Source organism: Ictalurus furcatus, chromosome 23 (genome assembly GCF_023375685.1).
Source record: "Ictalurus furcatus strain D&B chromosome 23, Billie_1.0, whole genome shotgun sequence".
Lineage (NCBI taxonomy): Eukaryota > Metazoa > Chordata > Actinopteri > Siluriformes > Ictaluridae > Ictalurus > Ictalurus furcatus.
Window position 1 is genome coordinate 19,340,154 of NC_071277.1, and position 21,970 is coordinate 19,362,123.

A 21,970-nucleotide genomic window follows, 5' to 3' on the forward strand; every position below is an offset into this window, starting at 1 on the left:
CCTTTTTAATATATTTCCGTTTGTTAAGGAAAATAGGTGTGTCGTCCCCCCCCCAATTGTACACTTGGTTGCGCCCATACTCAACGCAAGTTCGTTGATATATTTGAGCAGCTCAGTCTGTAAGAAATGGAGACGGCAGCCAAGCGTAGAAAAGTACAGCAGAACATACGAGCTTTTTTTTCAGACAGTAAGTAACTAGATACCTAAACAGTAGGTAACCTTAGCTTAGCATAGAAGGCATCATACCATGGCTTGGTTTGTTCTTAAGAACGTCAATGAACTGTTGATATTTGCACACCCACGAAGTAGGCTAGGCTAACGTCAGTTCCAGTTTTTGACCATTAACGTTACATTCACTTGCATATCCTCCCGCCGAGTTTGTTGGACCCCCCCAACGTCCATACCATGGTTACGCCCTTGCCTGGTACCCAAGCAGACGATATTTAATTATGCACGATGCCCTTTTAATATGACAGCTGACCTTTCGTCTCACAAGTCAGACCTCTAGCTTTTCTGATTTTATGCTTGAACGTCTGGTACTTTTTCAATAAACTTTTCCGAGAACCACGTACTGTCTTTCCACTTGTTTTTTTCAAACCGATCACTGGGATAAACTTTTTATTTCCTTTTTAAACACAGTGTCTTAAAGGCTGCTTTCGGGTCAGAATCCAGAGCTTTAATATATATGTGAGTACAGAGAGCTGATTTCAAGATGCTGAAGCTTGTGGCCAGAAAAGTGTGCAAAAAAGAGAGTGTTGCTAAGACTAGGTGGCCTGTGTAGTGGCACAAGGCAAGATATGCGATTAATTGTGACTATATCATGATTTACTAGTACCATGAATTCTGTTCCTTAAGTTAATGTGCTACACGGTGCTCTCAATTCTCAGATGTAGCATTAGCATGCCATTTCAGTACAGATTTAGGCTAGCAGACAAACAGATTTCTTCTTGCATTTATAAGGGGCTAAACTAATGCCAAAGTGCATGCTGTGGTTAATTACAAACATGTAGGTTATGACTTTGGTATTAGTAGTAAGGCCTGGTATTGGTAGTAAGGTCTGACAAGACAGTGATTAGCATTATGAACATAAGTTAAATAAAGAGGGTAGGCTAAATATCTGTTGGCTAAATGCTTTGTTTTTCACAAACATGATTAAAAGTATCCAATTTAAAAGGAATACAAACCAATAAGCCATCTCATTTGATCTTTTGACCTTGTTGCTAATCTGAATGCACACAGAGGGCTACATTCTTATGTCTCTCCCAATAATGGCAGTCTTCTGGGAAGTTCCAAGCTGCGAAGCTCTGTTTATGACGGCTGACAGCATGGACCATAAAACCAGACAGCTGCTTCTCCAGATTCTCCACCACAGCTTTGGCATCTCCTTTCTTAGCAGGACCGTCCATCAGTTGCTGGAGGTTGTCCTTGGGAAGAGGCTGTGGATTGCTGCAGTAGGACACGACTACGTTGGTGTCGTTTACCTGCAACACGTCAAACCAGTTCTGTCCTATAACATACTGGAAGTTGTCTCCAGCACGCCAGTTGCGGTAGCTGCTTCCTGAGTGGTTAATAATGCGGACAGACCACTTGACCCAATCGTACTTCCTCGCCAGGAAACTGAGCAGCTCCTGGGCTGTGTCTTGGAGACTCCCTCCCTCTTTCTCTTGGACCAGTCTCTGGATGTCCAGACATGCCTGCTCTGCAAATGACTTCACACATTCTTCAATGACTGCCTTCATCTTGGTCTCGACCTCATGGATTCTCTCGCTCCATTCAGAGATCTTCTCCTGCTCAATATCTTCCCCTTGAGTGAGGGCACAATGACCTAGCAAGGCAATCAACCCCAGGCAGAAGAGTTCCTTCATCCGGACACAGAAATCTTCTAGGACCCTTCTGTTCCTAGCCTCATATTTTTCCACCACCTCCAGGATGGACTCCCCGAAAGTGTTCGTGCCCATCAAGGCATCGTACAGCACAAAGAGGTTCCTCTCACCTCCCGTCTTGCTAAAATGATCCAAGAACAAACGCATTTTGACCTCCCGAAACTGGGGCTTGGCTTCCAAGATGTCGAGATATTTGCGGAACTGGTTGCGTAGGTTCTCCTCGATGGAAAAGTATTGAGAATCGACACGTCCCTTCTGTATCTCACGGTTGATGTCTTCGAGCTGGGACGAGATCACGTCAAGCCTATTCCTCACGACTAGGAACTGCTCCTTGACATAGAACACCTCCTTACTTTCAACGTTGTCCAAAGCTAGCTTCAGGACCGGAGCAGCAGCTTCACACAGGGGAAATATCTCCCCGACCGTGCTAGCCAAGACCTCAGCTCCTCTCTCGAACAGCTCCATTACAGCCTCGATGGCCTCCTTCTTCTGTGCAACCACTTTCTCCAGTGGGTTAGGCATGGCTAAAATCATCAACCAAGAAAAAACAATTACGAACATGCAGTCCTGAAAACCATACTGTCACAGAGATCGTCTTTTGATCGCAACTTCATCTGGAATTATCAATAAGAAAATATATTTCTTGATTATTATTATTTTATTTTTTTTAGAAACATACTTAGCATTTTATATGCTGGCATGATCTAGCACTCAAGGAAGGGATAAGAAAAAAAATCCATACAAGTTGTGTGTTTAGGATGATGTTTTTGTGGTATGGATGTATGAACAGAATATGAACGTCAATATTCTAAACATTCAAAAGCTACCAATTTAACAGGACTCATCATGAACTTTTGAACTAGCAGTCGGTTTTCCAAAGAAATACAAAGAGATAAATAAATAAATAAATAACAAACAATGACGCATGGAAAAGCCACCTTTCATGTTGGCTGGGAAACGTGCTATTTTTAGCTCGCGCTAAAAACGACCCAATGAGAACCCAATGAGAACCAATATCGGAACACTGAATCGAATGGATTACAGTTGGTGTACGTCTTTAATGATCCTTACAGGTGAAATTCAAGGGCCCCTGCAAAGAGCCACACCTTAAAATACCCTTAAACTCAAGTGCAAGGACGGTGTGAATATAAGGACAGATGTCAGTACCTGAAAATGATGAAGATTCACAAATCCTTCAGGAGGAGCCTTTGGGTAGAAACGTTCCAAATTCACCAAATGTCCCTCAAATTTTTCAGATTTAGTCGTGAGATGATGTTAAAGCATCGGCTGAGGAATGATGCATCTGGAAAAAAGAGAGAGAGAGAGAGAGACTGGTGAGAGAGAGAGAGAGAGAGAGAGAGAGAGAAAGAGTCGTGCGCGCTGAGCCATGAGCCATTTTTGGGAAGCTCTTCGTGACAGTCGGGTAAAAGCTCTTTCTGTTTAATTACACCTAACTGATACACTATTCATTATATATATTTTTTATGTCTACTTCATAGTTTTTATTTTTAACAATCTCTTTTAGCTGTGTCGTGATCTTTTGGAGAGGAGAACATTTACGCATGGTGCGCAACATTTATCCGATCCACCGGCCACATTTACATTGACAATATTCCCACCATCACAAAAGGTAAGTGCTTCACAAATTATTCATGTAGAAATATCAGGTAGCTGATGTCATAATTTCTAGTATGCTTTTTTTCTTCTTCTTCTTCTTTAATCCTGGTCATATTTCTTCATTCTGGTTGGATATTTGGAAAGGCTATAAACACGAGACTTCTTTCCCCTCTGATTACTCTCGACGAGGTGAGAATCGATCAGAAGAAATTAAAACCGACTGTAATTCATTTCTACACAGTGTGTTCACACAAAGGTCACGCCTCGATTATTTATTTAACCTGCGACTGGAGCTAGGCTCATCCCCCTGGCCTCGATTTATATCTAACACAAGCTGTCGACAGGACCAGTAGGCTTATAAATGTTATTTTAAAGACACTGAATACGGTTTAAAATGATATTGACAGGCATGAAATTGTGCAGTTATAGGTCTGTATGGCAGTATGGCAACCTTGCAGTGAAGAAAGACTGTTGAGAGCCTTTTAAGGCTTGGCATATAGATTGGAATTTCAAGAAGTAATCGTTCTTATTGAAGACGTGATGCTACGTTCACAAACACCTATTACTATACTGTTTTCAAATATTACACCGCCAGATGTTGTGACAATCTCTTTAGTAAATTAGTATAGGGATTTGGATGTCTCTTTATTCTCTATGAGTTTGGATCAACATCAATAAATCAGTATTTGTGAGAAAAACAGACTGAGTAAAAGCACATTTATCCTTTTCAACTGAACTACGATAGATTTCTGTGTTCAAATTTCCTTAAAGGGAGGCCCCTAAACCTGTTTTACTGGCTTCGAGAGGAATGTTAGAGGGGTTTTAAAGTGTGTTTCGGAGTCGTGAGAATGGTCGAGATGGGTTTTTTGCTTTTGTTGTTTTATGAAGTGCTACAGGTTGAAATCGTGTGGTATGTTGTGTAATTATGATCCTGGCAAGTTGTAAAGTTTCAATGAAGCATTTTCTGTTCCTCAAAACCTACCGTGTAGCCTACTCGTATATATAACTGGTGAGTGTTGGGAAGGCTTTTTAGAGAAAAGTAGCTAACCTTGATTTTGCATTTTTATTAGAACAGAAAACTTTCATTTTTTCTTATAGAAAGAAAAGGTCTTTGGTCACGGCACCACAAACTAGTGATTTACGCATTTACGAAACTGTTATTTCTATCAAAGAACACAGATGGAATTACCTGCTTTTATTACTGTAAATATCAACAGGAAGGGAATTTAAAAAAGAAAAAAAACAACAACAAAATGTGCAGGTGGACAAACATTAGTGGTCAGTGATTGGTTATTGGGAACAATGCTGATCTGTGATTGGTTGTTGCTAACAATAGTAATCAGTGATTACTGTATGTATTTTTTTCCACTTAAAAGCCAAACTGAAGGAAAAACAAGCTAATTTGTGAAAACTGTACCGTTTTAAATTGTAACAAATGGTGCATGATGGATTTCTTGTAGCAGGAATAGGATATACTTTATAATTTATAGTTTTGGATTCTGGTCAGAAGGTGTTGATTGATTTCCTACAGCAACAGCTCTGACAATAGTGCAGCTGCAAATCACAAGTTTATACGAATACTAATATTTTCAGGACAGAGGAGTTTGCAGTTTCTTGGTAGCATCTTATTACAAAAAAGAAAAAAAGAGAAGCTGGTGAGGATGATAACAGCAAATAACTAGTTTCAGCAATGTATAATTAAATGCAGTTATAAAGGTATGATGTGTTCTTCAAGAAATAATTCAATAATAGAACAAAAAATTGCTGTGATTTAAGAGGCATAAAACACTTTGGGATGTGCTGTAATAGGATTTTTTTTATTATTATTATTTTTTTTTAACAACCCTGTCATGTTTATTCATTTTATACTACTAAGACTGCTTGCTGTGTATTGTACACTACCAGTTGTACTTACTTGAAGCATTTGCATTTTGTCCTGGAATTCAGTACAGCCGAAAGGTCTAAAAGGACAATGAGAAGTATTGTATTATTAATAATTCATGTACTTTTACTGAGCTGTTATTTGAGCTGTAACCATAGAATGCCGCTAGAGGGCAGTACAGATGGCTAGATTTCGTCTGTCGAAAACCTCATTTAAATGCTTTAAAAAATAGAAATAATTGACAAGGATAATAATTGTTAAAGGCCCCTTTCCATATTAGATGACCCTCTGTCCTCCCATTTTAGCCTCTGCATCCTTTAAAACACCTGTCTCTATTTAATCTGAGAAACACATTAGCATAAATCAGGACATAAGGTGAAAGAAGTCTTACTCAGATCTGTAACAGTGATTAAACACTGCAGGTGCTTTTCATTTAACACCGTGAATTTTCCAAGAAGCTACAACATCTAACATAAACAGATTTATATGAATTTTAAAGAAATGATGACACATCTTACACCTCACATGATAAAAGTCAAAGAGCAGGTACTAAATTCAGTAGTGTTGGAGTTAAATCAACTCGAGCTCAGGATGGAACGGGGCACCTTATATAAGATATTATTGTTATTTTTTTTTTAAAAAAATTGTATTATTAAAGGAGGGCACCGTGGCTCGAATTCCGTTTCCACCCTGTGTGCGTGGTACTTGCATGCTCTCCCTGTGCTTCGGGGGTTTACTCTGTGGAGTCCGATTTCCTCCTCCAGTCCAAAGACATGCGTTGTAGGCTGATTGGCATTTCCACATTGTCTGTAGTGTGTGAATGGGTGAGTGATTGTGCCCTGCGATGAGTTGGCACCCCATCCAGGGTGTCCACCACCTTAAGCACAGAGTTCCCTGGGATATGCTCCAGGCTCCCCCTCATATTCTGGTCAGGGTCATGGTCGGTCTGGAGCCAATCCGTTTAATACTGGGTGCAAGACAGCTGAGACACCAGTCCAGTCCATTGCCTGTCACCATGCGCTCACCCATTCACACATGTGGGCAATTTAACATGTGATCAACCTACCAGAATTTTTTTTTTTTGACAAGTAAACTCATACAAACATGAGAGGAACATGCTAAAGTTTGCACAGACAGTAACCTGAGTTCAGGATTGAACCAGGGAACCTGTGAGGCAGCAATGCTACCTTTTAATTTTAGGCATAAATCTGATGGAAATTTAGTCATTCTTACTGACCTCTAGTGGCAGAAATGTCATTACAGGCTAGATTGAGCAAACTAACTGACTTAACATTTTATGCAATTTAAAGTATTTATTAATAACCTCAAATTTTTAAAGGGGGTAGTGTTAAATGGCAAAAAACCCTACAACAATGCAACAAAGTTTTTTTTTTTCCAGCCTTCAGTAGTTTATTTATTTTTATTTTATTTGTTAAAAGCCTGGAAAATTATGTATAAAAGTTTTTTAAAAAAATTTTAATAAGACCACATAGCTGTAATAGTAGTGCTTAAATAGCATAATGCAGTATATTGACATCATAGGGTGGCAATAAAACTCCCGTCTATCTAGTACTGAACTCTCTGCATGACAAGTGATATTCCTTGTTTCTTAACCCAGCAACACTTTTTTTTTTTAAATTAATTAACACTTAAGAAAAGCAATGCCATATAAATTTGTCATGCCATATAAAGTTATAGATGAAAAGACAATGGCGACATCTAGCGGTCACAGCAATTTAATGCGGTCTCACTTTTTGAACACGTTGTTATTGTTGAAAATCAAGCAGTACATTCAGTCTAGGCTCCCTACTACAGTGCAAACAAATGATGATGATGATCATTTAAATGTGTATGTGTGGAAAATAATCCAAGCTCATTCATATACTTATATCTTTATTGGTAGTGCATTTTTTTTTTATACATCACTGATCAGCAACTAAAAAAAAATCATCGAAGAACAGGAAACCATCTTCATTTTCACAACACCTCTCATTGTCCACCAATTTTATTTATTTTTTTGCCAATTTTTCCCCAATTTGCCAGAGACAATGAGCTGTGTCTTAGAAAGATCTATAACTGTTCTCATTTTAAAAGTGCACGATAACTGACTTTAAGCAGATATATAGAGAGAGTTCAGTTGTGTGTGTATATATAGACATGACAAAGGCTATCTACATATTGTTCGATCCAGCACAGAGAAAAGCAAAGAGAGAGTAATGGATTCGTCGAACAAAGTGAAAGTAGATATAAGGAACAGTAATATATGCAGGAGGCACTAATGGCATGCACTTAGATGAGTGTGCACTTTTAAGCAGCTTGTTCTGAATTGATGCTGAAGGTATATAATGCCAGTCTAAATAGAGTTAGGAGTCAGATTCTGTTATCCAACACGAGCAGCTGTGAAGCGAATCTGAGACAGAAGACCTCATCTATAACTATAGGATTAATTGCCTCAAGTCCTCGAGTCTCGTCAGGACTTTCTTTTTTTACTCGCATCTATTTGTTTGGTCCTCGTCAATAACGGTGATTAAACTGTAATAAAGGGGTTCAAAAAACTTTTGACGTAGTGTCAATATGTGTACAAAGGGAAACAATAAGGATAAGGTTTTTTAAGCCTGACACAAAAAAAGCAGTAGTTTATTTAAAAAATAATAATAATAATAATTAAAAAGCACTTCAGCTCATGCTTTCAAACCACTCCTTATTCCAGCAAGTGACAGACCGTTACCTTATGTAGTGTAGCAAACCTTTCCACAAACAGCTGCACATCTTTACATTCTTTATATTAAAGATCAAGGATTTCAAAGCAGTTAGACAACACTTGGCTTTCCACGTAAAAGAGGCTTATCGCATATAATGCCATACTGATGTAACCAGACTGTTGTTTAAGACAGTAAAGCAGGACTGCAATAAGTTTAAAGAAAAATATGAACTTGGGATGTTTGTAGTGTTTAATCTCATAAGGCTCAAGTTTACCTTTAGTGTTACATGTTAACGTGACGCGAGCAAACTCATGCTGTAAGTCATAAGCATGTAGTGTTAGCTGAGGGTGTCCAAACCCAAGTAGTGTTCCAACAGTTATCACAAGAGTAAACTTTAGTTAGTGTTTACAACACCAAATACACAACATTCTTTGTTTTAGATGGTTTAGATGCTTTAGTAGAACCGTAGGAAGTGCTGCTGGATGAATGGATTTGGAAAAACCAGTCGCAGACAACTGGGTGTGAAGGTGACACGGAGAAACCAATACCATTAACCGCACACACACACACACACGCGCACACACAGCAAAAGAACAGTGTGTGTGTGCGCATGTAAATAGGCCAAATACATTCCTACAATTAGCTTTAGCTTTAAGTTCTGGCATCCACAGACTCCTTTTATAATAACCATCAAACTGAAGGTGAAAAATATAACATAAGGGTGGGAATCTGTTCATAATATTCAACACCAGCTAACATGAAATATTGGTTTTGTAGAGTCGGGGTCTTAAAATGACAGTTAGGCCCTGTCCACACGTATACAGCTACACGTGCTTCGAAAAAACATTCCTCTCCACAAGAAGAAGAAAAATATTTCCATTCACAGGAAAAGACAAAAAAAAAAAAAAAAAAACGATTTGAAAACTCTCACATGAGCATGTGACAAGCGTGTAATAATAAAACAAGACTCAGTGAATAAATTTGACATTATCACATAAGAAATGACACCATTCTCATGTGAAAAATGATGGTTTCAAAACTGTACGTGTGGACGGGGCTTTAGTCAACATGGTGCATAAACCTCTAAGGATATTGTAGTACAATCAAATGAATCTCAAAAAGCAGTTGGTTTTAAAACCCTGACCACTTTGATAAGAATTTTGACGGATCTTTGGCTTTAAAGTCTTCAATTCTTTAAAGAGTAAAGGGAGAATCCTCAAGAGGATGATGTGAGTGACTCAGTAATAATAAAAAAAAAAAACACACACCATCAGTAACAGTGAGGCCCTAGAGAATATATAATTCATGACAGAGACGTGAGTGGAGGACAATCTGAGACCAAAAAAGACATAGCATAGGCTTTTATGGAATACATAAGGAGTCCTCAATATATGTGTGTGTGTGTGTGTGTGTGTGTGTGTGTCAGGGGGAAGGAATCACTTGCACCTCCGGAGCACCTCCTGCATCCTCTCTTGCACGTTCTCCATCTTCTCGGCCCACTCCTCACTCAGGCCCTCCTCATCATCACCAATGATGGCGGCGTAACCAATCAGAGCGATGAGGCCGATGCAGAACAGGTAGGTGAGGCGTGTGCACAGGTTCTCCATCACCCTACGATCTCCTTGTGAGTGAGTCATGTAGACCTCGAGGATGGGCCGGCTGAAGAGCTTGGGCTTGCCCATTACGCCATCATAGAGTGTGTGCAGGTTTTGGTCGCCCATGTCGTTGGCATAGCTTTCCTCGAAATCATCGCGCTTGCGCTCCTTGTGCTCGGGCCGTGCCTCCACCACCTCCATGAACTTACGGAACTGGTTGCGTAGGTTCTGCTCTACGCTGTTGTACTGCCCGTCCAATGTCTCCTTCTTGATCTGGAGCAACGCGCTGCGGTTCTGGTCTGTAAGCTTATCCAAGGCTCGGTTCACGCTGCCAAACTCGCGTCGGAGGGTTTGAATCTCCTCATCATCCACGTGGTGGAGCACGACGCGGATCAGTGAGCCTGCCACACCGAAGATGGGGTTCACCACAGCAGCTGCTGATGAGATGGTGGCTACACACTCCAACACCTTCACCAGGCCTCGCTTCAGCTTGTCTCGGTCCTCTAAGATCTCGACGTCAGCCATGGCCTAAAACAGAAATGTTGGCCTGATGGGGAGAAGAAGATATACTTTAACCATATTATAAAGACATCTACGTTCCCAAACAGGTACAAATACAAAATCACAGAAAGTAGACATTGTATTAGACCAAATATGTTTCTATGAGAAGTTATTTAAACTATAGAATTCACAGTTCCTTGGGGGGGGGGGGGTTTGTGTGCGTTCATGAAATTTTAGGTTCATAAAATATAATCCCATTGAATTCCATTTCAGCTCCGGAAAACGTTGAAAAGTTCCAGGCGCTGAACGTTTATATAAGGCACTGTATATTAAGTCTCTCATGCTGACATCCTGAGACTCTCTTAAGGTACTTTCTCATAGAAATCTACTCATATATATTGAGGTGAGATGGTAACGTAATCCTTTGTAAAAGCCTGCAGCTTTCAGTATCCTACTGAATGCAAAACACTCATTTGCATATTGCTCTGTGGTGAGTATACCTGAACAGCTCCGAGTGAGCTACAGGTCCTTAAACAGATATCAGTATCTATTCGGAGACGTTTACAACAACTATGTATCATAAAATCGATTCAATCTGAAATGATAGAACCTTTGATAGAACTGCAAGGAGTGCTAAATGTTAAATCAAGAGACACCAAGCTAATAGTCACTACAACCAAAGCCTGAAATTTAACTTGGAAAAGACAAATATTTATTTTTGCGCAAACAATAAAACAGAATCATCCACAGTTACAAAGGATTGGAAACAGTCAACCAGAATGAATAACAATTTAAAAAAAATAAAAAATAAACAAATATGTTGGTGCAAAATGTCCAGCTTGCTTGACTATACATTCAGCAACACTTTTAGATTTATATCATATAATATTTTCCATAACTCTGTTTAAAGTGAATAAAAAAAGATTGGAATTTTAAGTGCTAAGCCAACAAAAATGTACAGAACACAATATAAGAATAGAAAGAAACAGTTTTCTTATTGCCCATAATATAAATAGCATTTAATGGTTTCCATTATAGAGTAGTGGAAACTAAGACAGCTGTGGTTTAGCAACCTTTCAGTTCATTTGGCATCATTCCTACTCGCCACACTCATCCAGGACTTCTTGCATCTTGGTCTGAATGTCGATAACTCTCTGAGCCCACTTTTCCCTGACCTCGTCCTCGTCATCCTCCGTGACTGCGTAGTAGGCCATCAGTGCCATGAGGCCGATTTGGAAGAGGTGGGCTAGATGAGCGCATCTAGCCTCCATGATCTTTCTGTCCCTGTCGCAGTGCTCTAGATAAGTTGTCAGCAGTGGCCTCCCAAAAAGACTGTTCTTGCCCATGACGCCTCGGTAGTACACGTCCAAGCTCAAGTCGCTCTTGTCCTTTTCGTAGATATTCTTGAAATTCTCCATGTAACGCTCGGCATCGTCTGGGTTCGTCCTGACGCGGTCCACCATGGTGTTGAAGGCGCCGTATTGGTGCTTGATATACTCCTCGTACTTGCCAAACGTTTCGTTGATTTCGTCGATGCGGATTTGGCGCAGCGTCTGCTTGTTCTGCTCGGAGATGCTCTCCAGCTTGTCGTGAATCTGCTTGAAGTCCTTGTCCAGCTCGTTGGGTTCATCTTCCACCAGGCCTTTCCTCACTACACCCACCAAGGAGGTGACGATGCCAAACAGAGGGTCAATGGAGGAGGCGAAGGAGGACACTTTCTCCACGTAACCCAGAACCTTGGCCGCTGTTTGCTTGATTTGCTCCTTGTCTGCCATTGATGCAGAGGGGTCGCTGGCTTTGTGTTTACCGAACCCTTGGTCCCCTGTGATTCTGAAAAAAAGAAGGAAAAACGTGTCAAAGAACCAAAGTAGACCTGCACAACCACCGCTTTATCCAACAACCGAGCCACTACTCACTACACGAGTTCGATATTTCAATGATCCCAGTTCCATGTTCTAAACATTCACTTTCATTACCATCCATGTAGATGTATTAGGGTGCTGTCCAGTTCTGAAACAACCGAGGAGAGAGACGTGGTATGTACCAATAAAATACACTGATCATTATGGATCAGCTTTAGAGACCAAAATTTGATCCTAGATTAGATCATTATTATAGTACTTATTGAGGTTGTCCATTGAATACCTAACACTAAACCATTAAGGGAGCCTATATAGGTTTTTTCAAAAAGCTGGATATAATTGCTACTGGAAGCAAGCTGCCACTGTTTGCTGAAGTGTAAACAAAGGCTAGCTTAATGTCATATTCATATATGATCGATTTTTTTTTTTTTTTTTTTTTTTTTCCAACACCAGTGAATCACAGGCTGTAAACCAGTCTCTTAATGCCAAACCACAACCAATTAGCAATTAGCTGGCCTTCTTGTTCTTATTATTTTAACATGAGCCAGCTATTCAGGAAAAGATCTGTCATAGCCAAAATAAACCCTTACAATACATTTATACATAAATTCATGCGGTTGCGTAATATAGAGACTGCATCTAGCACTGAATCACTGCCCACTGTCAGGCTAAACTGGTTAGCTTAAAATGAAAACAAACCGAACGACGACCGTCTTAACCAACATCACAAATCAACATCGGATCAAAATGACTTTACACGAGGCATACTGACTAAAACAGTGAACAGGAAAAAGAGAAAATGGGCCCAAGCTAAGGATCTTACCTGCTTTAACGTCTGTAGCTGTTCCCTTCCTAATGGTGCTGCTGTGTTTTTCGTGCAGGCAGCCAGTATCTCAGCCTCAGGCTGGAGAGACCGCCCCTGCCTCTGTGCTATATATGGCCAGGTTGAGGGAGTGACTCATATCTGAGCAATGCTCATTGGGTTAGGGAGGGGAGGAAGTGGAGGAAGGAAAAAAATGCAGCCGTTCCGCAGTCCCTTCGTACAGCTCAGAAAATGGCTGCCACGCTCCTCGCTGCAATTGGTTAGCAGCAATTCGGAAGTATGTATTCGCTTTTTAGACCTGGGCGTATTGAGAAAAGGGCAGTCTATAGAAACATTCAGGTAATGGATGCCATTGTCGGTTGTGGCATTGTCGAGGAACTAGAATTTCCAGATACTGGTATGAAAAGAAAATATGAGGAGAATTCACTACTGAAAGCAAACAAAGAGCTGACAATTGGGAATGTGGTTTGAAAACTAACACTGTTCACACTGTTAAACGCAGCTGCTGGACAACTGTTCACAATGCAATCTAATTCTGTGCAGCTGCCCATATAAACAACTGTGAGTAGCTTTAAAGACAGAGTCTGGCTCTGGGTGCTCTTTAGACGTATATTTTACATCCAAAGAATATTAATAATGTAGTTGTAATGCTTGAATTACTGGTACAGTATGATAACAGTGACTCATTTCGATTAAATTCTTGATATTTCTGAAAGAAATACCACAAATGTAACACAACAACCCACTGGCATTGTGGTGCATCATGGTATATCATTATAGCTTAAAATTTAAATATTATTTTATTAGGAGAAAATACTAGAATATTTTAAAGACCACATTAGGCAACCCTGAAGAGGAACAAAGTCCCGGGTGAAGGAGGATGTTGGTGATGTAATAAGGAATTTTTTTTTTTAAATTTTTTTTTTTTAACATAGCTCCATCTCAAATTACTTGCGTAAGGTTTTAATCCCGTTTCTAATTATCATTACCATTTATAGTATTTGTTACAGGTTAGATTTTACATTGTAGGCCTATTTTTAATCTTTAAAAAATTCTTAAAGTTAAAAAAGAAAGCTTACATTTTTCTCCCTCTTTCTGTGGAAAAGGCGTTTAGCTGCGATTGTTATTGGGGATGAGTCAGTCGACTTTCTGTTTTTGACTCCTTAGGAAGAATACAAACTTATCAAAATAATATAGAAATTTTCTGGTTGTCCCTCTGTGGGAACCTTTACATTCATAAGTGGTAGGGTTCCAATTTAAAATTTTAAATAAATGAAAAAAATAAACGTTTTACAAAAAGACCAAACCCCACACCTTCATAAAGGGTGTTTTGGCAGAAGACCAATCACCAGCTTCCAAGGAAATGATATGAATGTTCAGATTGATAATTCTTCAGATTCTTTACTTAATCCATTAAATACTCAAAAATACACTAATAGTTTCTTCTCAGGTAAGCCCGCCAGTCTACACCCTTCAAGTGTATAGTATGAATGATAATTCTGATAATAGTGCTGCATTCGGCTAGAGGTTGTAACTCGAAATTCCAGACCTCCGACCAGGAAAAACTCAAGCAAACCCCCCTCAACACGAAATTCAGCAAGTGATATCAAATCAACATGGCTTCTCACCGCATCATCAATAAATAAAAAGTATCACTTCCTATTTTAAATGAGTTAAGCTTTATATACTAGCATTTACTTTAGATCAATAATCATACAGACATACAGTGGTGCTTGAAACTCTTTAGAATTTTCTATATATCTGAATAAATATGACCTAAAACATCATCAGATTTTCACACAAGTCCTAAAAGTAGATAAAGTGAACCCAACTGAACAAATGAGACAAAAATATTATACCTGGTTATTTGTTTATTGAGGAAAATGATCCAATATTAGATATTGGATCATGTTATATTACATGATCCAATATTACATACTGGAGGAGTTCTATCCCGTTCCTCAGTACAGAACAGCTTCAACTCTGGGATGTTGATGTGTTTCCTCACATGAACTGCTCGCTTCAGGTTCTTCCACAACATTTCTACTGGATTAAGGTCAGAACTTTGACTCGGCCATTCCAAAACATTAACTGTATTCTTCTTTAACCGTTCTTTGGTAGAACGACTCGTGTGTTTAGGGTCGTTGTCTTGCTACATGACCCACTTTCTCTTGAGATTCAGATCACAGACAGACATCCTGACATTTTCCTTTAGAATTCGCTGATATAATTGAGAATTCATTGCTCCATCAGTGATGGGAAGTCGTCCTGGTTCAGATGCAGCAAAACAGACCCAAACCATGACACTACCACCACCATGTTTCACAGGGAGGTTCTTATGCTGGAATGCAGTGTTTTCCTTTCTCCAAATATAGCCCTTCTCATTGAAACCAAAAATTCTATTTTGGTCTCCTCCATCCAGAAAATATTTTTCCATTAGCCTTCTGCCTTGTCCACTTGATCTTTAGCAAACTTCAGACAGGCAGCAGTGTTCTTTTTGGAGAGCAGTGGCTTTCTCCTGGCAACCCTGCCATGCACACCATTGTTGTTCAGAGTTCTCCTGATGGTGGACTCATGAACATTAACATTAGCCAATGTGAGAGAGGCTTTTAGTTGCTCAGAAGTTACCCAGGGTTCCTTTGTGACTTCGTGGACTATTACACGTCTTGTCCTTGTCCCTCTGAGGAAACTTTTAAAGGTTCTGTGTGAAACCCTACAACTGAGTGTTTCCCTACAACTACTTTAAAGAAGCTCAACTAAACAAAGAACGCTTAAAGGGTTGTTTTTAAGAACGTACAGAAAGAAACAGCCTGTAATAGGGTTTATTTACTACCTGATGCATCTTAAAGTAAAAAGATTTTGTCTCACCAGGCATTTCAAGTAATCATTTGGTTCATTGTATGGATACCTTACAAGCCTTTCAGTACCTTAAGAACCAGGATTGCTGTGATTTGATACTGAGCATCAGCATGAGGGCTGATACAGGCATCTTTTACGCTGTGAATACCAGTTATTTTTGCCTGACACAAATCAGATCATCTTGCAGGATAATAAAGGAAACAACTTTGGAACAGAAATTCACAGAAAAAATTCTCTTGGTTTGCTAGGAGGATGTCAGGGTCTTAATATCAGTTCATATACAGAGATCTGACATCAGTATTGCATTAAATCTTTGATGGCTGATAGATGGGATTGACGCGTCCCATCTATGAGCCTTAAGAACCGTTTGTGTTAGCGAAAAGTTGGGCCTTACGTTGCAGTCCTCTCTGGGGGATGTGTACGCAGGAAATCTCCGTCCAAAAGTACTAGCGGCTTCTCAGGTAAGAAGAATTCCTGCAAGAGAGAAAAAAAGGGAATTACTAAAGGTCACGTCATGGCTAAAAATCAGGGGATTTGAATCAAAAACAAGAAGTGTTCTTTTATTTATTTATTTATTTATTTATTTATATACAACTGGTCAAAAATCATCGCCAAACTAAGATGTGAACCAGAAAATTACTTATATACACTTATACCAGGATTCAGGGCAATTCTTCTATAATATAATAATTTACCAAATGGCACTTCAGGTCTAAAATCATTTTATTTCAAAGTTCAGTAAGGAAAGATAGTAAAAAAATAAATAAATACTACTATAGAACACCATTGTCTGTCTAATGGTCACATTTTTTACTTTAGGAAAACTCTTCGGTATACACACGACCTATCGGAAATTACAAGCATTACAGTAGATTTGATAGGAACAATACTGATATCGTTTGGTATTGCGTTTTATTATTTTATTTTTCTTGGAAAAATGAAGACTACTCCATCAGATCTGACACTGAACTATTTGTACATTTGTATATAATGTACATTATTACTGACATACAGTAGTGAAAACTGCAACCTCATGTTAAAAATGACCAACCCCCCGGGCCCTTAGGCATCGAGACCCGTCAGCGCCCTTGATATGTAATGATAGAAATGATAAGACTGATAATAATAATAATAATAATAATAATAACATTCCCCAATTAGCTCTTTGATTACTTCCGACAATGTCTGGTATTATTCTGGCATTCATTTGAAATGGTTAAATTAAGTGCTGGAGGAGTTTGTGCGATTACAATGCACTTCCAGGCCTTCATGAAGGCTTTATCTGTGGTATGAGTGATATGACAGGTATTTATAATGGGCCTGTTTAAAGAGTATTTTCCAAAGAAACAGGAAAGAAACTTAAATTTCTCACGAGGATATCTCATGCCAAGGTGAAGGTTACTCAGAAGTAAAGAAGGAATCACAGCTGTTGACAGATGCAAGTGGACATTACCATATGTGCTTATGGCTAAAATCCAACACTGTCACACCTGTCCTTCACACCTACTCACTTACTCACTAAGCACATGTCTGTGACGCACTATATACTTGCCCTGTATTTCTACAGAACTATTAAATGAATTCTATAGGATTTCTTAGGGGTTTTTTTTAGCCAAGATATGTAGGGCCTACAGCAACAACACAGCTTGGCTAGTTTCAAATTGACAAAGCCAGTTCCATAAGCAAACCATAGGGGGCGGTGACTTACGTTTTTTTTCGATTTATGACCAAAATGTCACATTCACAAAAGACATCTTGCCACAAAGCCTGAGCTCAAATTTAACCCTTTACATCCCTGATACTTTTAGACACTAAATAAAAATCTGATCCAGTCATTCACAAATACAGCTCTAGAAACAGCCAGTGGATTAATGTCATTTACAGAACAGGAAAACAGTAATATTTCATTATTTTACTGAAAAGTTTTTTCAGTTTTTTCCCCTACAAGTGATTCCTTTACGTGTTTCATTCTCACATTAACCCTTTCATTGCACTGAATCTGGTTTAGAATTCATCTGTGGTATCATTTTAGCCTTTGCCTTAATTAACTGAACTAATCACTAAGTTCATTTCTTCTTTTTTTAAATTTATTTTTATTTGATATTTTTGTGTCTATTCAGTTGATTTGCCAAAAGTTTCTTTACTTTCCAGTTGCAGGAATTATCTTGAGAGACAATTCCTATTTTATAGCAATCATGACTGGTAGGCATTTAAAGGGTTAATAGTTTAAAAAATGTATGTTTCTGATCAATAAAAGTGGACATAATATTCCTAGAAAATGGAAACTGCATTACAAAAGCAAAAGTATATAATATTTAGATTATTTTATTTTTATACATAATTATTTGTAATGTTATTTTATATCTCTTTTTTTTTGGGGGGGGGGGCACTTTATTTATATATGTACTTATTTATAATATTAGCAATATATAATACCGATAAACAAAACAAACTAGCCTGTAATAAATTCTTTTCAAAACTCAATGACCTCAAAAGGTTTACATTTTTAGAGACTAAATAATGGAAATTAGTGTTTGTTTACATGCATATGAAACCGTTAAATGGTTAAACACACTCTGGATCAAAATGTGTATACACACACACACACACACACCCACACAATCTGTCAAAACCACGAGGACTGAAGCTTTTCCTCTCTAAAATGAGTTCATTAAGGCCAAAATACACAACCTCACTGCTTGAAATATGTTCATTAATCAATCTATAATCAATTAATTCAGTGTTTTGGCACACATTTTAAACTTGAGGCTCAAGCCTGGTGTTAAACCTAGCATGAATGAGCCTGGAGTCAGGAAGTAAGCACCCTCCTCGCCTACTTTCACTCCTGAGAGCGAGCGGCCATCTTTAAAGCTCTCTGCCAACACACACTGGGAGTAAATATAATCTATTTGACTAACAAAGTTACACAATGTGCACAGGAGATATTATTTGCATAGATATATTCCGTTTGAGAGTCTCTCCTTCTTTATGTAGTACTTTTTTAATGGTTTTATCTCCTTCTTTCACAGGGCATAGCCTGGTTGCTAATATTAGCAATCTCATAGGCCAGAAGCCCTAAGACCAAGAAAAAATAACTGAAAAACTACTTCAAGAAGACATAACAACACAATGAAAGGCCCTGCTGTCTACATTTATCAATGTGAGTAGTGAAAAATGGTCCATATATGCTCCACAGCAAAGCAATCTCCCAGCTTCCTTCCTAGCTCAGCTATAGCTCCCCCTAGCAGCCTCTCCATATTTCCTTGTTTGTGCTTAGCATAAGGTCCTCTCTTTTCTTTTTTTCAACCCATAATAACCCAATATAGCACATCCACTGACATGAATATGAGCCATAACACCTCACAATAAACCCATCCATCCATTGGTAGCCTAGGCAGTTGCCAGGACAGCTCTTCTTACCTTTTCACAGAGCTACCTCCTTCTCCAAAGTCCAAACCTCAACTGTACTTCTTCTTCCCAGCAATCCTTGCAAAAGGGCCACTTCCATGTCAGATCTCTGTGTAGGGGTGTTCATATTGGACCATACCATTTTCTTGTGTCATGGAAGACCCTGGAGGGTCGAAATGACCCATTATTGATCACAGGGACACAAGCAACCACTTGCTCCAAAAAAATGGCACATCTACAGCCCTCCATTATGCAGCCCCTTCCACAGACTACACACGGCCTCCCCCAGTGACATTCAAATATTCCAGCCTCCCAACATTCAAATAGCCCATACAGAGAGGCAACTGACTCTATGGAGACAGCTGGAGGCGCACAGAGTCTCAAAAGGCTTATTGAGAGCTTGCCAGACGCTTCCACTTGCTCCAAAGTGTCAGAATATATTATAAGGGGCAAATTAAAGTTCAGAGTGGGAGGTTTCTGTAGAGGTTAATTAAATAAATCAAGTGAAAAACTCACAGAAATATGAGATATCCAGTAAGAGTGCCGGAGCTATAGGGAACTGACGCAGCTCTCCAAAGGTGCAGGTGTGTATCCATAAACAAAGACCTCATTATTGCTCAAAAATAAAAACAGCACATAGACTTATTTGCATTATAAAAATGTTAAAATGTTTTTTAGACACAACCTGTAAGAGATTTTAGACGTCGGATCTGATCTGTGCCAAAAAAAAATAAATATTGATTTTTTTTTTTTTTAAACTCAATTGTTAAATGTCTTGGCTTTATCAGTATGCCATGCAGTGCACTGACAAAAACTTCATGCTAAAATATATATATATATTACTGATTAAAAAATAAAATACTAATTTAATATCATAATTATTCATGCGTTATTAAACGCGTTAGGACGGTTAGCTGCGATGACAATGCGCCCGACAATAACGCGCGTAAACCTCCTGCGTTTCTCGTGCACAGGTTGTACTACATGTTTTATTTATTTATTTTTTCTTTAAATAACTTATTAGTTGTTCCCGTTTTCCAGGTACACACAACATATTATGTATTTATTCTGAATGAAGAGTTAAGAATAGAGCAGGTCGGCGCACTAACTCCTCATGGTGCGCGTCATGATCCAAACCAAACCCTTTCTCAGGAATATCTTCGATGTATAGAATCGAGTAAATAAAAACATATGTAAATAAACAAAAAGCACACAGGTCTGTCTGACAGACATTTCCCGCATGTGGAATTCCAAGGGTAATGTAGTGTAGCCTACAACAGAGGAAAGTGCGAGTCTGGACGCGTCCTGCAGCCTATACGACCCCCAGAATCTCCCCTCGCCCTAGCCCACTTAAATATAAACAATGGGGTATACTTAAAGCTGCAAGCTCCACCCTGATCGTGTGTGCTGTATGCATGGATATCCGAGCTGTAAAGAAATAAACGAGCCCGTTATTTTGAATGCGATTGATTAGCCTAATAATAAATGCGCGATTAGTTTAGGTATAGTATATGCCATAATACTGCATACGGAACAGATAAGACCAAGACAGCACGATGGAAATATATAAGGGACCAGGTGCGTGAGTAGCTGCTGAGCAACCGCGTGCGCAACGCAAACCGACGCGCAACGCATTGGAACCGGATATAGCCTAATGTCCGTCTGGGTCATGCTTCACTGTAACAGACGACCAAGAAAATGCTGAAACGAGTCACTTATATGCACAACAAACACGTGTACAGAAAATAATATCAGCACAACGCATCAATCTGGCATCAAAAAATAAGCCAAAGCGCAACCCCGCTAAAGATGCGCGTTCACGTCTACTGTGTTCCAGCTGCTTAATATTTAAAACAATGATCGGATTTTGTCCTACAGAGAAACACTTATATAGTCTCCACATGCAATATTAAGGAAATCCCCAGACTGTGCTGCATCATGTAGATATTTAACATGCAAAAACTGCACACATTTAAAAAAAAAAAAAAAAAAAAAAAAAAAAAAGATTAAATGTCACAATTGTTCAATTGCCGCTGTGTCGTTTTATTTTATTTATTATATTTTTCTTTCTTACCTTAAGACTTTTGAGACGTTTCATCTTAACAGCAACCTGGTTAGTTCTATGCAAATAATAGGCCTAGATGAGTGTTTCTGTGAGTAAAAACAAATTGTGTTGTATTGTGTAAACATGTTGTAGAATAGTGAGTCTATGTATGTATGTATGTATAGTCTTAAAATCAAAATATAACCTGTTAATATAGGTGTATTGTCCGATTTAATGGTCTAGATTTTTTTTAGTATTAAAGTTGTTATTACTGTTATTATTATTATTATTATTATTATTATTATTATTATTCTTCACTGTTCCTGTAAGTTGTGTATGTTTCATACTTACCTAACCGGTTTAACGGATTCATGAACCGTTAGCAAGATGCAAATGAACTTCCTCAATTGAGACAACTTTGACGTTTACGCCATATACATATCCATGCTTAAGAGTGTGTGTGTGGGAGTTTCATAAAGGTCTATTTGAGCATTTAATTTGTAACCTTTAGTACGACCTTTTTATTAAAAAAAATAATAATCGCAGAAGATGTGCGATTCATGAGATTTTGATGCACATCTAATATCTAATGCACTTTATTAGTTAATACTTGAACTGCTGCTGCGACACAGTGCTGCAGATTCATTCATTCATCCTTATCTTTATCTTGGTAGTCAGCGTGGTGGTGAGTCCGGAGCCTTTGGTAAAGGGTTTTACTCCGGAAGGGATGCGAGAAGTCTCCGACCCCCTGATCTACTGAATCTTGTAATCCACAAACCGGTTTCATCCACAGA

General features: G+C 38.8%; 2 protein-coding genes and 1 long non-coding RNA gene across 5 annotated transcripts; 1 reads left to right on the forward strand and 2 right to left on the reverse strand.

Annotated features, from left to right (window-relative positions):
• Positions 1-667: 667 nt before the first annotated feature.
• Positions 668-2,409, reverse strand: LOC128599923 (protein rapunzel-like). The gene has a single exon (XM_053611984.1). It carries the CDS (start codon positions 2,403-2,405, stop codon positions 1,221-1,223), a length of 1,185 nt encoding a protein of 394 aa, XP_053467959.1. The 5' UTR covers positions 2,406-2,409; the 3' UTR covers positions 668-1,220.
• An 809-nt stretch (positions 2,410-3,218) lies between these two features.
• Positions 3,219-19,127, forward strand: LOC128599941 (uncharacterized). The gene is made up of 3 exons (XR_008384488.1): positions 3,219-3,306; positions 3,409-3,513; positions 18,754-19,127. It is a non-coding gene; the product is annotated as an uncharacterized LOC128599941 (long non-coding RNA).
• On the reverse strand, positions 7,263-19,209 carry rpz (rapunzel). 3 transcript variants are annotated; one of them, XM_053612002.1, is made up of 3 exons: positions 19,145-19,209; positions 16,119-16,198; positions 7,263-10,226 (listed from the first exon to the last, which is right to left on the reverse strand). In XM_053612002.1, exon 3 carries the CDS (start codon positions 10,202-10,204, stop codon positions 9,521-9,523), a length of 684 nt encoding a protein of 227 aa, XP_053467977.1. In that variant the 5' UTR covers positions 10,205-10,226; positions 16,119-16,198; positions 19,145-19,209; the 3' UTR covers positions 7,263-9,520. The 3 variants fall into 3 exon arrangements, with proteins under 3 accessions (XP_053467977.1, XP_053467978.1, XP_053467979.1); XM_053612003.1 differs by lacking the exon at positions 7,263-10,226 and adding an exon at positions 10,459-12,010; XM_053612004.1 differs by lacking the exons at positions 7,263-10,226; positions 16,119-16,198; positions 19,145-19,209 and adding exons at positions 10,460-12,010; positions 12,866-12,950.
• Positions 19,210-21,970: the final 2,761 nt, after the last annotated feature.

Coding starts and splice junctions, on each gene's coding strand:
- LOC128599923 (XM_053611984.1), bottom strand. CDS start 2,405: ATGCCTAACCCACTGGAGAAAGTGGTTGCACAGAAGAAGGAGGCCATC.
- rpz (XM_053612002.1), bottom strand. CDS start 10,204: ATGGCTGACGTCGAGATCTTAGAGGACCGAGACAAGCTGAAGCGAGGC.